Source organism: Spinacia oleracea, chromosome 5, assembly GCF_020520425.1.
Source record: "Spinacia oleracea cultivar Varoflay chromosome 5, BTI_SOV_V1, whole genome shotgun sequence".
Taxonomy (NCBI): domain Eukaryota; kingdom Viridiplantae; phylum Streptophyta; class Magnoliopsida; order Caryophyllales; family Amaranthaceae; genus Spinacia; species Spinacia oleracea.
This window is the reverse complement of record NC_079491.1, coordinates 4,470,274-4,485,266: the sequence shown is the minus strand read 5'-3', so window position 1 is coordinate 4,485,266 and position 14,993 is coordinate 4,470,274. Positions and strand designations below refer to the sequence as shown.

The 14,993-nt window shown below is 37.8% G+C and overlaps 3 protein-coding genes across 8 annotated transcripts; 2 read left to right on the top strand and 1 right to left on the bottom strand.

Moving 5' to 3' along the window:
• Positions 1-1,507: 1,507 nt before the first annotated feature.
• LOC110782649 (FRIGIDA-like protein 3) lies at positions 1,508-6,388 on the bottom strand. Of its 4 annotated transcripts, none has more exons than XM_021986840.2 (6): positions 6,159-6,388; positions 5,775-5,823; positions 5,637-5,689; positions 3,247-4,332; positions 2,613-2,794; positions 1,508-2,235 (listed from the first exon to the last, which is right to left on the bottom strand). In XM_021986840.2, the coding sequence occupies exons 4-6, from the start codon at positions 4,319-4,321 to the stop codon at positions 1,750-1,752; spliced, it is 1,743 nt and encodes a 580-aa protein (XP_021842532.1). In that variant the 5' UTR covers positions 4,322-4,332; positions 5,637-5,689; positions 5,775-5,823; positions 6,159-6,388; the 3' UTR covers positions 1,508-1,749. The 4 variants fall into 4 exon arrangements, with proteins under 4 accessions (XP_021842532.1, XP_021842547.1, XP_021842539.1 ...); XM_021986855.2 differs by having other exon boundaries at positions 5,637-5,678; positions 6,159-6,376; XM_021986847.2 differs by lacking the exon at positions 5,775-5,823 and having other exon boundaries at positions 6,159-6,376.
• A 2,288-nt stretch (positions 6,389-8,676) lies between these two features.
• Positions 8,677-9,123, top strand: LOC130460795 (probably inactive leucine-rich repeat receptor-like protein kinase At5g48380). Its single transcript, XM_056828353.1, has one exon. It carries the CDS (start codon positions 8,677-8,679, stop codon positions 9,121-9,123), a length of 447 nt encoding a protein of 148 aa, XP_056684331.1.
• Positions 9,124-10,862: 1,739 nt separating this feature from the next.
• Positions 10,863-14,533, top strand: LOC110782671 (probably inactive leucine-rich repeat receptor-like protein kinase At5g48380). 3 transcript variants are annotated; one of them, XM_021986876.2, is made up of 3 exons: positions 10,863-11,027; positions 11,913-12,862; positions 13,348-14,533. In XM_021986876.2, exons 2-3 carry the CDS (start codon positions 11,996-11,998, stop codon positions 14,359-14,361), a joined length of 1,881 nt encoding a protein of 626 aa, XP_021842568.1. In that variant the 5' UTR covers positions 10,863-11,027; positions 11,913-11,995; the 3' UTR covers positions 14,362-14,533. The 3 variants fall into 3 exon arrangements, with proteins under 3 accessions (XP_021842568.1, XP_021842578.1, XP_021842585.1); XM_021986886.2 differs by lacking the exon at positions 10,863-11,027 and adding an exon at positions 11,285-11,418; XM_021986893.2 differs by lacking the exon at positions 10,863-11,027 and adding an exon at positions 11,419-11,506.
• Positions 14,534-14,993: the final 460 nt, after the last annotated feature.

Sequence of the window (14,993 nt, the reverse complement as noted above, 5' to 3'; positions counted from 1 at the left end):
AACAATGACATAGAGGGATAAAACCAACCCAACATGACATGCATGATGCACCATCATGCATGCCATTAGTTTTGACCTAAAGATGGCTTCGGGCAATGTGGGGTCGGGTTGTGGGCCGGACCCTCTCCGGGCCCACTCTCCATTGTGTCGGTCTGGGTTGAAAAGTTCAAAACAAGGCCCAGCCCGTGCTCTGTCGTGTCGTGCGTTTTTTCACAAAAAACCATTACTTTTGAACTAAAGATGGCTTCGCGCCATGTGGGTTCGGGTTGTGGGTCGGACCCTCTCTGGGCCCACTCTCCATCGTGTCGGCCCGGGTTGAAAGTTTAAAACGGGGCCCAGCCCACAAGCTAACGTGCTGGGTTATCGTGTCTAATCCTGATTTTACTAAATTTAGCGTGATTTGTCGTGTCGTGCGTTTTTTCAAAAAAAAATGCGGCTCAGGTCCAACCCACGACTTCGTGCTCGTGAGTCGTGTCAGGTCGGGCGACGGACCGGCCAACATCTTTAGCTTTGAACAATCAAATAGTTTTGCCCAACTCCTACATGTAAATAGACATAAAGTCAGGATTTAAAGTGGCTCCAAATGTGCAATTTGCCGGATGATTGTACGTCGTCTAGTTATGTGGCGGTACCATGGGTTGGTTCTTTTGTTTCCCCTTCAAGATCACCTACTTAATTATATTCTACTGAATCGTGTTTAAAATTGAGATTTTGACATTATATATCAACCCATTCTCATAATTGAGTCTTGTTTTAGATTTTAAAAAGAATGATTTATGTTTTCTTCGGCCTTGTTGCAAGTTTGTAATATTTCATAATTTCAAGCCTTTACTTTTACAATGGCAAAGTCGTATATATTTGACAGAAGGCGAGTCCTATGTATAAGATGGGGATTTATTTCAGCTAAGATCCCTCCACAAAATTTAACAATGCCAATAACTAGATTTGAGTATTTAACTACACAGGTTATGTTCTTGCCAATAGACCTATGCATAGTGATAAAACTTTAGTTTTGAACTAAAGATGGCTTCGGGCTGGGCCGGGGAGGCTAAACGGACCTGATCCACTCCCCATCGTGCTGGCCGGGCTGAAAAGTTCAAAACAAGGCCCAGCCCACGGGTTGTCGTGCCTTAGCCTAATTTTACTAAATTTAGCGTGCTTTATCGTGTTGTGTACCTTGTGTTTTTTACCAAAAAAATGCGGCCCAGACCCGGCCCACGACTTTGTGCCGGGTCGGGTCGGGAAACAGGCCAGTCTAGCCCACGGCCATCTTTAGTTTTGAACAATCAAATAGTTTTGCCCAACTCCTGCCTGTAAATAGACATAAAAAGGACATGTCCAAGCGGGTCTGGCTATGGCCTATGGATCCTAGACCCGTTGCCATCCCTACTCGCCTACTCGGAGTGTGGCCAGCACTCTTTTGTTCACAAATCCTAGATCAATTTTTACACTGTCTTTCGCACATAATCATAACAGAAAACATGGGGAATACATTAGAGAGAAAATATACAAACAGAAAAACACAGTACACATATTAGAGGATTAAAAGGTCTCATTATACATGAAACTGAAAAGAGTCTAAAACACTAAAGCTTCACCTTGCATTATCTCGTTTTTTTTCCCCAACCTAATACTAATATTAACCAGTACAGTACCCGACATGAGTGACATCTTAGAAAAGGGTTAAAAACTTAGTAGTAGTTAAAATCGGAATTTCTTCAAGGTCACCAAATCAGCATCAGTTACAAACTACCGATGATAAGGAGGAGGAGCCTGATACTGGTAACCATTGGCGTAGTAATTTCCATGGTGGCTCGAAGGAAAGCCATAAGCAGGAGAACCCAAGACAGGAGGAGGAGGGCAATGATTTTCAGTGGTGTAAATGTAAGGTCTGTTGTCAAACACATACTGGGGATGGGAATGGGGATGGGGATGGGGATGGGGATGGGGATGTGGAGGGTACCTGTCAGTCAATCTAGCAGTAGCGTACGGGGAAGTGTTGGCAGCAAGGTTAGTGATGCGTGGCCCATACCCCACCACGTTGGTAGCACGGGGTCTCTTGGATTGAGGTTTAGCAACTTCGGTTGCTCGTTTCTTATCAGCTTTCGCCTTCTCGAGCTGGAGTACGCGTTTTGCCAGTGTCTCCATAGGGAACGGTTCTTCAAGCTTGTGCTCTTCCACGCATTTTATGACAGCTTTCAGGGCACTGAGCTCTCGTTCATTCACATCGTTGTTCTGAACAAATGATACAACTTATCAGGTAAAAGGGAAAATTAAGTAAAAAAAATCAGTAAAGTTTTGTAATACTATCAACTTTTGTCATTATGACGTACTGGCCTACATCGTATCTTAACCTGTTCAAATGAACGAGTATAAGCGTGTATGAATGAGTATAAACAGGTGCAAGCTCATGAGAAGGGGATATAGGCAGGACTATCCATGGAGAATCTAACTCTAGTATGCATCAAAAAGTTCAAAATTCATGCAACTATAAATGTGCCACCAGGGTATCGGGGAAACCTTTGCCACATAGGAAAAATAATATATAGTGAAAAGGAAGAACCATAGCCATAACTAAACATAGGATGTAAACCGCAGAATAAGAAAGAAACCTGTGTATTGGCAGATGAAGGGGATGTGTTTCCAGTCTTAGCTGGAGAAAGAACCTTTTTCGCTTCCCTCAAGTAAGATTGCAGCAGAGGCTTAGGGGGAAATAGCTCAGTCAGCTCAAATTGAACGGCCAAATTAACAGCATCAATTTGTCTGCCGCTATTAATCAGCACTTCAATTACACCTGGGGGATTCCAACTTGAAATCAACAACAGCACACATAGATGCAAGACCGAGATTGTCCATTGACATGCAGTGTGAAGTATTAAAACGACAAGATAAAATCATAAAGAAACTATAAAGGTGATGCAAAGTGCAAGTTTACAAGCTTTGTAAGTTCCTTATAGCATAACCAGAGAGATATGCCAGATTTTAAAATATATCAGGTAAGCTCATGTAAAATCTCGACGGGAGGGAATCTTTGTAGTTAGGTTTTTTAATTTCACAAGATGTTCACAGTTAAATACCAAATACTCCGCCTACTCCTATATCTGTGTGGAGAAAGGCAGGACAATAAAAACAGAAAAAAGAAGCAAATGTGTCAAGGTTAAGAGCCCAGAACAAAGGCTACCCTGCGTTTTTCATATCTTTCCAAGACTTTGGGCTAGTACATACGAAGTAATAAATAAAACTGACCTGGCATTTTGTCAGATAACCCAAGTGAGCGGCAGAGATCAGCAGCCTGACGACGACGTGACACCAAAGGCACTAGTTTGGTTAGTTCTTCTGCATTGAAATCAGATGTGATACAGAAAGTAGCTAGAAGTTGTAAAAATGCATGAGCCTCCAAGGAGTTTCCACTGCCAGCTTCCATGTCAAGTTCATTGAGTTTTGGCTTCCACGCTTCAGCAAGAGCTTTTGCTCGTGCCTTGACATCTGCAGAGACTATTGCAGAAACAGAGGTTGCATCGAGACTCAAAAACAAAATGCTAAGACACTCCATCAACATGATGCAGGTTCTGCGGAGACCCAAAAGACTTGAATCCTTTTTCGCATCCATATTTGTGATATCACCACGGTAGAAGTTTTTCAGCGATTCAAGAACCAAACAAGCAGGGTTAGATGCAGCATTCAAAGCCTGTGGTATTTCATCCCTCATTGAAGCAAGGTTCTTGCGGTTGTCAGAAATGAAATTGTGAAGACCCTCAGCATCCATCTCTTCACATAGTTTGACAAGCTCGGGATAAGATGCCACCTCCCCATTTCCATTATCAGCTGACTGCACTTCTGGACTTCCATCTTCAGCTGTTCCACTTGTATATTCAGAAGTAATCTCAGATACCATAGAATTAGTTGGTGTTTCCTCCATGGTTCCACCCGGGCTCTCACTGGTAGCTTCAGAATATTCTTCACACAATACCCTCCATTGCTTCTCTTTAGCAGTTGATATAGCAAAAACAGCAGCATCCCTTTTCTCCTGAAGCTTCTCTAAAGAAGCCTCCTCCTTCGCCACAACAGCTGCTTTACGCTTCTCTAGTATCTCTTGTGCTTCCATTGTTTTGATTTCATATTCCTTTTCCTGGTCTTCCAACTCATGAAAACGCCTTTTTAGTGACTTTTCCAGGCCATGAAAATGGGCTTCCAGCTCTTTCCATTTCATATTTAGGGTAACAGCTCGGTTACTTTCAAGCTCAGCGAATGCTTTCTGAAGTTGCTGTATCTTGGAGGTCGCAGAGTCCATGAGCACGCCAACAGATTGAGTATCCTCCATTTAAAAAACAACTGGGAAAAGAACAACAATCAATAAAATAAAATCAAAGGGAGGGGGGGGGGGGGGGGGGGGGAGATTAGATATATTGGTTTAGCACACAATTTGGGTAAGCATTGTTGTTATGATATGCAACCAATAACATCATACAAATATCTTAGCTACAAATACACAGTTTCATGGACTAAGATTGAGACAAAATGTATTTCAACTCTGTCTTCTTTCAGCAACAATACTACATGAAATCGTAAACTATAGAAACTGAAAGAAAGGAGTATAATTGACCAATCTTCAATCAGAAATGTCACAGTTTATGATAGGTCTCTAGGCTTAAAACTGTGGAAGGATATCAAAACTTTCTATATTATACTTTTGCTGAATCAACTAATGAATTCAATATGTGCTGAATCCAAATTCGTAAAAGTTTTGTGGTAGCTGGCACAAGCCACATAACAAACACGAGTGTGATGGACATAGCAGACAAAATAACTAGCCAAGATACCTGATCAACACCAGGCGGCTAGCACCATAAGCTCACAAAATAGGTGAGATGATGGTGAGATTGTCCAAATTCAAGAAATACAAGCAACCTCCGAAAACTTCATCAAAGACAAAAATACCGCAGGCCTCTTTTGAACTTTAACTCATAAGCTAAGTATATTGCTAAATGATCTAATACAGCACAAACACCCCATTCATGCAGAACCCTAAGTAAATTTGATATAGACACATAATGACAACTTCTAAGAAACAAAATATTACTTTAGAATACATGTTACAATATTTATAAGAATAAACAGATGCCATATGACTATATGAGCAGAGGGGACATATCCATTGAGCACCACGTTATTAAACTCTAATTACGAAAACATAAGCAATTACGAAGACATAAGCATTGGGAGAGGGGGGTTGAGATTGAGTACTTAAAATTTCATATGAAACCAAACTTCCATAGTATGATGACAAGTTGACAACACCGACTTAACTTTGCGAAAGAGAACAGCTACCAGGACTCTATCAAACACTACTGCTATAGATATTGTCATAATGGTTTCCAATGACCGCATACATGTAGCTTAACTAAGCAATATGAGTCATATGACAATCTACTTGCCGCATGCATATGATCCAGGCCATAGCCTGCAATTATACTAATTCTATCCTCCAAATCTCAACGGAATAAAATAATTCATTTAAAACATAAGTCACAGGCAAAATCGGAACATCCAAATTAAACACAACAAATTAAAATCCAAAAAATGCTGCAGGCAAAGGCTTTAAAACTAGTAAATGAAAAGAGAAAACAGAATCTTACTACTATATCAGCAGCTTCAACTTCTTCAGGCACCAATTAGATCTACCATAAACCTAAAAAGATTAAATGTATAACAAACTAAAATACCGAAAACTCAAAAAATCTCTGAATAAATCAGATCAGACGGAGAAAGTTTACCAGAAATTGCAGCACTAAAACCGAAAAGGAAACGAACATTTGTTTAGATCTATAACAACACAGCAAAAAGCATTAAGCTACACCAAGCTCAAACAAGAAATTCCTCAAAAAAAGACAGAAATTACAACATTTAGCATCAAATTCTTTCAGCTTTTAATCGATTTCCAGCTAATTTCCCCCAAATTTTCAACAGTAAAAAGCAACACGCTCAAACCATAAATTCAGCAAAAAAAAAATGACAACTACAACACTAGCAACAAAATCGTTCAATTTCTCATGAATTTCCAGCAAAAAAAAACAGCAGATTCGCCGATTTCGTGATCTAAGCAAAAAACGAAAGATGAATTAAAAACAAAATTGAAGACGAAAAAGCGAGGAACGTACCAAATCGGAGAAAGGAGAAGAGTGGAAAACGTGAGGAGGTAGTAGTTCATAGTGATATCTATCTCTTAGCTAGTAGAGTGTGCCAAACCCTAGAGAGATAAAGTTGGAAGCGAAGAACAAAGGAAAAGCTTTATCCCTCTCTCTCCTCACTCAACAACTTTTTTCTTTCTTTCTCTCTCCTCCAGTTGCCAATCCTCTGACACAGGAATTTCTGCTTTTTTGCCAGTGAAGCGGGAAATTAAATAAAATTAAAATAGGAATATATATGACGGGGTTTTTTGTAATTTCCGTTGTTTTTTGCGACAGTTCCTCGTACTGTATTACGGGTACACTAACTACACATTCTATTCTGTAGAAGATCAGAGTCAGAGACTCAGAGTTGTCTTAAATTAGGGATTTTGTGTATTTTGGCGCCGTGTAATTTCAATTTTTTTGTTTTTCTTAAAAATATTTTTTGTGTATTTTCATTACATATCTAGCTGAAAAATGAGCGAAGACATTCGTGAACAGCTCGAGAACAAGTTCGGTTAGCTGAAAAATGAGCGAAGACATTCGTGAACAGCTCGAGAACAAGTTCGGTTAAAACTCGTTTATTATGTAACTGAACCAGTTCGAGTAAATATTTAAGACTCGTTTACTAAATAAGTTTTACTAGAACAACATCATGTTCGACTCGTTAGTAACTCGTTAATAGCTCATAAATATTTTAATAATAATATAAAAAGATATGCTTCCCTAAAATTATTTTTATAATTTAATTATAGAGTATACATTATTTAGTACTACCTTCGTTTCAAAAACATCTTTACACTTACATTTGCACAGACTCCGGTGCAATGTTTGACCGTTAATATATCTAATTAGATATGACAAAAAAAATTATAAAAAGTTGATATTTATAAAATACATTTTGAGACGAATCTAACAAGATATCATAGATGATTTTTGATAGATATAATAATGATAATTTATGATCAAAGTTTTGATTCTTGGACACATTTTTCAAAGTGTAAAGAACTTTATGAAACGGAGGTAGTATAATGGTAAAAAAAAAATGTGCATGGTAAAATTATAAATTTTCACCTACTAAAACAACTTTTTAAACATCATAAAAAGGTTGGGTTGTAAAGCTCTTTTGCTAAACCTCGTTAAGCTCGTTCGAGTTGAGCTTGAGCACGAAATACAAACAAGTAAGCTTAGGCCGAGCCGGAATAAGTATTTTATTAAATGAGCTCAGGTCGAACAAAAAGATTAAAAGCTCGTTCAAGCTCAAGGCTCGAGACTCGAACACCAATATTCCTTAACAAGCTAAACTCGATAACGTTATTACTCGACTCACTTGCAGCCCTAATTACGGACTATACTAAGTACTCCCTCCTCCTTCCCTTTTTATTTGCCCTATTTATCATTTTAATCCGTTCCTCAACAATTACCTCATTACTATAAATATTAAATACTGGTGGGAACCCTTAATATGTAGTACTTGAATTATTAAATTTTCGATCTTCATTCCAATACGACAAATTTACAAAAAAAAGTCCGCAAGTCGCCAAGTCAAGGGACTGAACGAGAAGACAGGGATGCATGAACACCCATTATTTTATAGTCAGAAAAATACAACACTCTCATACCATTTGACCATTGACCATTGACCATTGACCATTGACCAAATTAAAGTCACCAGAAAATTTATACTACCACACTTCCAAGTAATCGTAGTATAAGAGCCTAAGAGTTATGGCCATCAATAATCATTCACACTTCTCACAAAATATTTCTTTAATTTGCACCTTGGTCGCGCAAAGGCTTGCACCCTTGTGGCCCATAAAAGCCAAGTAAGCTAACCACATACACGTTTCGACTATTTAAAAGTCGAACCGTGACACCATGGTACTAAAATACCTCTTTAGCATCATACTAGCAACAATACTCGTTACGAGTGCAATTACTAGCAAAAACGCGGTATCAGCAACCGAAGATGATATACTTTGCATGAAATCCACCAAAAACTCCGTCGAAGATCCACACAACCATTTATCATCATGGGAAGTCGATAGCCCCAACATAAATTCACCGGGATTTATATGCACATTTACCGGTGTCACTAGACCTGGTTATCGGGCGGGTCGGGTCAGGGTCGGGGCGGGTCAAAAGAGGGTCGGGTATTAAAAGGGTCATTTTTAACGGGTCGATAATGGACGGGTCAAAGGCGGGTTGCGGGTCAATAGCGGGTCATTAGTGGGCGGGTCAATAAACGAGCAATGAAAAATGAAAAACAAAAGAGCCATGTGCAAGTACAAGTGAATACGAAGCTATACACGTAATTTTTTGTATCATTCCTATTTTAATTTTTAAAATAATTGTAGTATAAGTTTGACCCTATAATGACTCTGTCCAATAAAAGCCCTGTCCAATAAGAGCCCTGACCAATAAAAGCCCTATTAACTTGACCCTTACCCTATATCCATTGGACTACCCTGTCCAATAACCAGGTCTAGGTGTCACGTGTTGGAACGATATGGAAAACCGGGTCATAAACATGAACCTCTCATCTTTAGGACTAAAGGGTAAGTTCCCAATTGGAATTTCCCATTGTAATGGCTTAATGTCTTTAGATCTTTCAAATAACCACTTTTATGGGTCAATCCCTAGTAATATCTCTACAATGGTCCCGTTTTTGGTCACTCTTTCTTTGTCTTCCAATCGTTTTAACGGCGAGATTCCGGCGAGTTTAGGGAATTTCTCTTATTTGAATGCGCTTGAGCTTGATCATAATCGGCTTTCTGGTCGAATTCCGGCTATAATTGGGAAACTTCAAAGGATTATGGAGTTTAATGTTGCTGATAATCTCTTGGTTGGACCTATTCCTCATTTTGTTAATACTGGGATGAAGGCTAATGCAACAAGTTATGCTAATAATCCTGGGCTTTGTGGTTACCCTCTCAAGCCTTGCAAGGCTTATTAATACTGTATTAGTTTGATCACTTTCTTTTAGTATGATGTACTACCATCTTAATAAATACGGAGTAAACTATTGTACTCCGTAAGGATTATTATACTGTATACTGTATACTCCCTCCGTCCCGGAATACATGCACCGGTTCGAGTCGACACGCTTGCCAATGCACAACTTTGACCACCAATATCTTTAACTACATATTATAAAAACTTATGAAATATTAATATTTTGAAAATATATGTTAAGATGAAGCTAACAATATATTATATGCTAACTTTTGTTTTCATATACTAGAAATATAATAGAGTCAAAGTAAATTATGTGAATAGTGTAAAAAGTCAAACCGGTGCGTGTATTCCGGGACGGAGGGAGTATATGAGTATCAGATACCCATATTAGTCATTTTCTTATTCATAGTATAATTGTCATTTTCTTATTCATATATAATTTTCATTTTTCTGAGAACCAAGGGTTAGCCCAGTGGTTGAAGGTCCTCCTTCCACCTCTGTGACAGTGGTTTGATTCTCACTCTTGCAAGAGAGTTCCCCATATTTCCCCCTACCGAGAAGCTTCATCTTACCTTAAAAAAAATTGCCATTTTTATTCTTCTTCTTATTATAATCATCGATGGGTATCATGTTATGGGCCTTATGACTACTATGCCCCCTGTTTCCCATCTTTATAGGCTCACAACCTCTGACTAATTTCATGTAGGCGACTCAAAAAATTAAGGACCACTTAAATAAATATATCAATTGCTACAAACATTTTAGTTAGAACTAAAATTAACCAGTGTGTCGATCTAATGAAAACTCTAATATGTACTTGAAAGTTGTAAAGTTACACGACTTAAATAAATATATCCATTGCTGCAAACATTTTAGTTAGAACTAAAATTAACCAGTGTTTCGATCTAATCAAAACTCTAATATCTACTTGTAAAGTTACTACAAAATACAAACACGAGTACTGATGAATACTATCTAATCAATGAGTCGTGTTCGAGACTAAAACAAGAGTGTAGTTTACGTCATTACGACGTTTAGGTTCTGAGATATTAGTATTCAATCTTGTAAACCTAGCTCAACCCTCTTCAATCCCGTAGAAAATAAGAGTAAAGTACCATTTGTGATTTTGTGAAGGGTACAATGTTAACTAGCAGTAATCCTCATATGAATGAAATTGTGCAATCGTAAAGAAGACGTGATTAGCTTTAGGCTCCGTTCTATTGGACTTGTGTTTGACTGAATTTATATTACCTGAACTTATCTGAACTTATTTTATCTGAAAAAAACTTATTTTATCGGAAATAAACTTATTTGTGTGTGAAAATGTCTGAAAAAACTTATTTTTGCTGAACTATATTATCTGAACTTATTTGAAATTAACTAAACTTATCTAAACTTAACTGAACTTAGGCCCTATTCTGTTCGACTTATTTTGACTTATTTCAGACAAAATCAATTCAGATAAGTTCAGATAAGTTCAGATAAGTTCAGATAAGTTCAGTTAAGTTCAGATAAGGTCAGATAATTGTATCCAATCTTGTAAACCTAACTCAATTATGTTCAATGCTCCTAGAAAAGAAGAGTGTAGTACTATTTGTGAAGGGTCCAATGTTAACTACTCCTTAGTATTACGCTGCATAGAAGACGTGATTAGCTTTATGGTGTATCTTCAAAATAAAAATAAATGAAAAATAAAACTTGCGTGTTAACTTCAAATGTGCAATATCGTTCCTTTGACGCCTTTGACTAGTAGACCAACCGTCTTCTCTGGGCCTTTGGGGGCTTTTTGTGCCAGACAAAAAACAATCCTCTTCTTTCTCTCTCCCCATTTTTGCATTTCCATTACCGTTACATCAAGCTCCACTTGCAGATTCTTCACCTCCTTAACTTCTGTAATTTCATGTAAGTTTCCTTTCCAATTCTTTTGCAGTATTTTTATGAATTTTCCTGTATTAATTTACCCCCTCCAAAAATAAAATTGGGTATTTTGTTGCTGAATTAGCAAATGGGTACTATACTGATTTTGATTCTTATTCTTCTAGCTTTGATAATTTGCTTAATTTTTCCTGATTAGTAAACTGTAAATAAGCAATAATTCTGAGATGACCTACAAAATGGGGGAATTGTTCTTCTCTCACAAAGTCAAGTCTATGCACTTGGCAAGTCAACAGTCTAAATTCTAACGTCATATGTGAAAACAATGTTATCTTCACATTGTTAGACCCACCCTATTAATGCCTATTTTCTTGTGATGAGTATTTCAGTTTAATCCCAGGTTTATTGCCAAATTGTGGTGAGTTTTTTTGGTTATTTTTTGATGTTTTCTTTTGCCAATAAGCTTTTATAATTGAAGTTGCTCCTCTGCCGGTTGGTGTGGTTAGGTTAAATCTTTTACCTTTTCTGGGTTTTTCTATTATTGTAAGTTTTATGAGTCTATTGAGTTTGTTCTGTGAAATCCACCCTTTTGTCTTCATCGAAAGCGTCCATTATACACCTAGGTGTACCTAATGAGCACAAATTTAGCCTTTGGTGTACTGTGTAGTGTGTACATAGTGCTAGATGCACCCATGTCGCCGGGTTTGTAGCGGAAATTGCAGACTTTCTTACTGATTATGTTCTTGATTGAAGGTTTATGATTTAGGTTATTTGATGAATTTGGCTAGTTCAAGGATTTACTATACATATATATATATATATATATTTTTTTTTTTTTGTTGCTCCCTTATAATTGTAAATCGACTTTGTTAATGAAGAATATAATTATGTGTGTTATTCCGATTCTTGCAGGATTATCATGTATTATGGAGCTCAGAGTTTCTTCTCTCAGTTATAACTTATAAGCTCTGAAATATATTACACAGAAATCTCAAATGTCAAGTTGTTTAATCGGCGTTATAAGTCAAATGGGGTTGAGGCAAAGAGAATACTCTTTTTATCTTGGAATTTATCTAGTGTTTTTGCTGATGAGTGGATTGAGCTATGGAAATGAGGATGATGTGGCATGTTTGAGGTCCATAAAAGAATCCTTACAAGATCCCAATAATGTCTTAAATTCTACCTGGAATTTTAGCAATACAACACAGGGATTCATTTGCTCTTTTACTGGGATAGATTGTTGGGCTCCGAATGAGGATAGGGTGTTGAACATCCGACTATCGGGTATGGGATTAAGGGGCAGCTTCCCTCTTGGGATTTATAACTGCAGCTCGTTGCAGCACTTGGACCTGTCCTCAAATGAGCTTCACGGAGTAATTCCTGCTAATGTTTCTGCCATAATGCCGTATGTGACTTCACTTGTTCTCTCTTCAAATAGGTTTTCTGGTGAGATACCTGCGAATCTTGCCAACTGCAGCTATCTCAATGTTCTTCAACTTGATCACAACCGGTTTTCTGGACAAATTCCTCCAGGATTTGGCCAGCTTTCCCGGCTCAAGAGATTTACCGTTGCTAATAATCTCTTGGTCGGGCCAGTCCCGTATTTCAATTCTACTATCGATGTTGATTTTTCTGACAACTCAGGGCTCTGCGGGCCTTCTCTTAGTCCGTGTAAGTCATCCTCAGGAAAGTCCAATCCTAGGGTTATTATTGCTGTTGCAGTATCTGTGGTGAGTGTTGGTGCTGTAGGAGTAGGCCTAGCTATGTTCTTCTATGCCCGTAGAGTTGCAGCAAAGAAGAAAGAAGAAGATCCTGAAAAAAACAAATGGGCAAGGAGTATCAAAGGGACAAAGAAAATCAAGGTAAGTCAATTCAAATTCTATTTATGGTTCTTATTCAAGTTTGCTTATGGGTGTTAGGCTGCGTTTGGTAGGGGGTAAAACGTTTTCATGGAAAATGATTTGCCCCTTTTCAATCATTTTTCATTGTTTGGTTTCTAAAGGGATGAAAAACAATTTTTCACAACTCCCTCAAATGCGGAAAAACCTTTTCCATTTTAAAGGGAGGGAAACCACTTCTCCACCTTTCCTCCCCACCTTCCTCTCCCTTCTTCCCCTCAATCTTCACCATCTTCTCCCATTTTCTTTTAAGGAACCAAACAAAGGAAAACTAGTTTGGAATTGTGTTTTCCCTGGAAAATGTTTTCCATGGAAAATCATTTTACACCGAAAATGTTTTAAACCAAACCAAACAGAGCCTTAATGTTTGATGTTACTACTGGAGTGTACTTATCTCCATCATGTTCATGCTGAGAAAATCATGCTGAGAAATAAACTATCTTGTATAGGTGTCCTTGTTTGAGGATTCAATTTCAAAAATGCGATTGAGTGACCTCATGAAGGCAACAGATAATTTCAGCAAACAAAATATTATTGGTGAAGGAAGGATGGGGACTATATATAAGGCGAAATTTGAAGATGGAAGCTTGTACATGGTGAAGAGGTTACAAGACACTCAACGTTCCGTGGAAGAATTTATGTCAGAAATGGCTACACTTGGAAGTGTTAAACATCGGGACCTAGTACCCCTCTTAGGTTTCTGTGTTGCCGGGAAGGAGAAGCTGTTGGTTTACAAGTATATGAAAAACGGTACTCTTTATGATAAACTGCATCAGGGAGAAAATGGTCATTCTATGGAATGGACAACACGGCTCAAAATTGCTATAGGAGCAGCTAGAGCCTTCGCATGGCTTCATCACAATTGCAACCCTCGCATCATTCACCGGAATATAAGCTCTAAATGCATTTTACTCGATGCTGATCTTGACCCAAAAATATCCGACTTTGGCTTGGCGAGGCTCATGAATCCCATTGATACACATTTGAGTACCTTTGTGAATGGAGAGTTTGGGGATATAGGGTATGTGGCACCAGAATACTCCCGAACTTTGGTTGCTACCCCGAAGGGAGATGTTTACAGCTTTGGAACGGTTCTCCTCGAGTTAGTAACTGGTGAGAGGCCAACTGAAGTGAGTAAAGCCCCGGAAAGCTTCAAGGGTAACCTGGTGGATTGGGTTGTAGAACTCTCTAACAACAACAATTTAAAACATGCCGTTGATAAATCATTGGTTGGGAAGGGTGTTGATCATGAAATCTTCCAGTTTTTCAAAATAGCTCGGAATTGCATAACCTTGAATCCGAAGGAAAGGCCTTCGATGTTTGAAGTTTACCAACTGTTGAGAGCTGTTGGGGAGAGGTATCACTTCTCAAATGATGGTGAAATTATGTTGCAAATGGATGTTGGTGATGATGACCTACGGGAGCTCATTGTTGCTCAAGAAGAGGCAAAATCTGATCAATGAAGATTTCATTTGTAAAGGTATCATTTCCAACGACACCTAAACGTATATATAATTGTGTGTTTCTTATCATATGCTCTGTATTCTTCCGTGTTATCATGTACAGTATTCTTCTTGTTTTTGAATTACAATCATATATATATATATATGTACAAGCTAGGCTGCATTTCCTTAATTTGACTTTTTTTTTCTTCGAGCTTGGCTATTGGTGGGAACCGTTTTGTTACATACGAAGTATATAGCTGTTTGAAAAGAATTGTTACCAATCCTCTTCAGTGTTCCCAACTAAACGTCTAAGCCAACATTTTATTGGATTGTTTCTTTATGATTTCTCCATCCTGCTTTCCCTTGGTATTTGTTCACTTCCGTTATCAAAAGGTCTTGCGCGCACAAGGTGTACAATAAATTTATTGTACACTAAGATAACTTTAACCCGTTTTTAGGTAACTTTAACCTAGTTTTGATTAACTTTTATATTAGTAAAAAAATAATTGACAGATAAATATTTTAAAGGGTTAAATGATTAATTTTATACATTATTAGTTATTTTGAAGAAATAAGTTTTACTAAAATGAAAAAATTTATCACTGGAAAATAGATAACTTTTACATATATATGCTTAACTTTTAAGCATT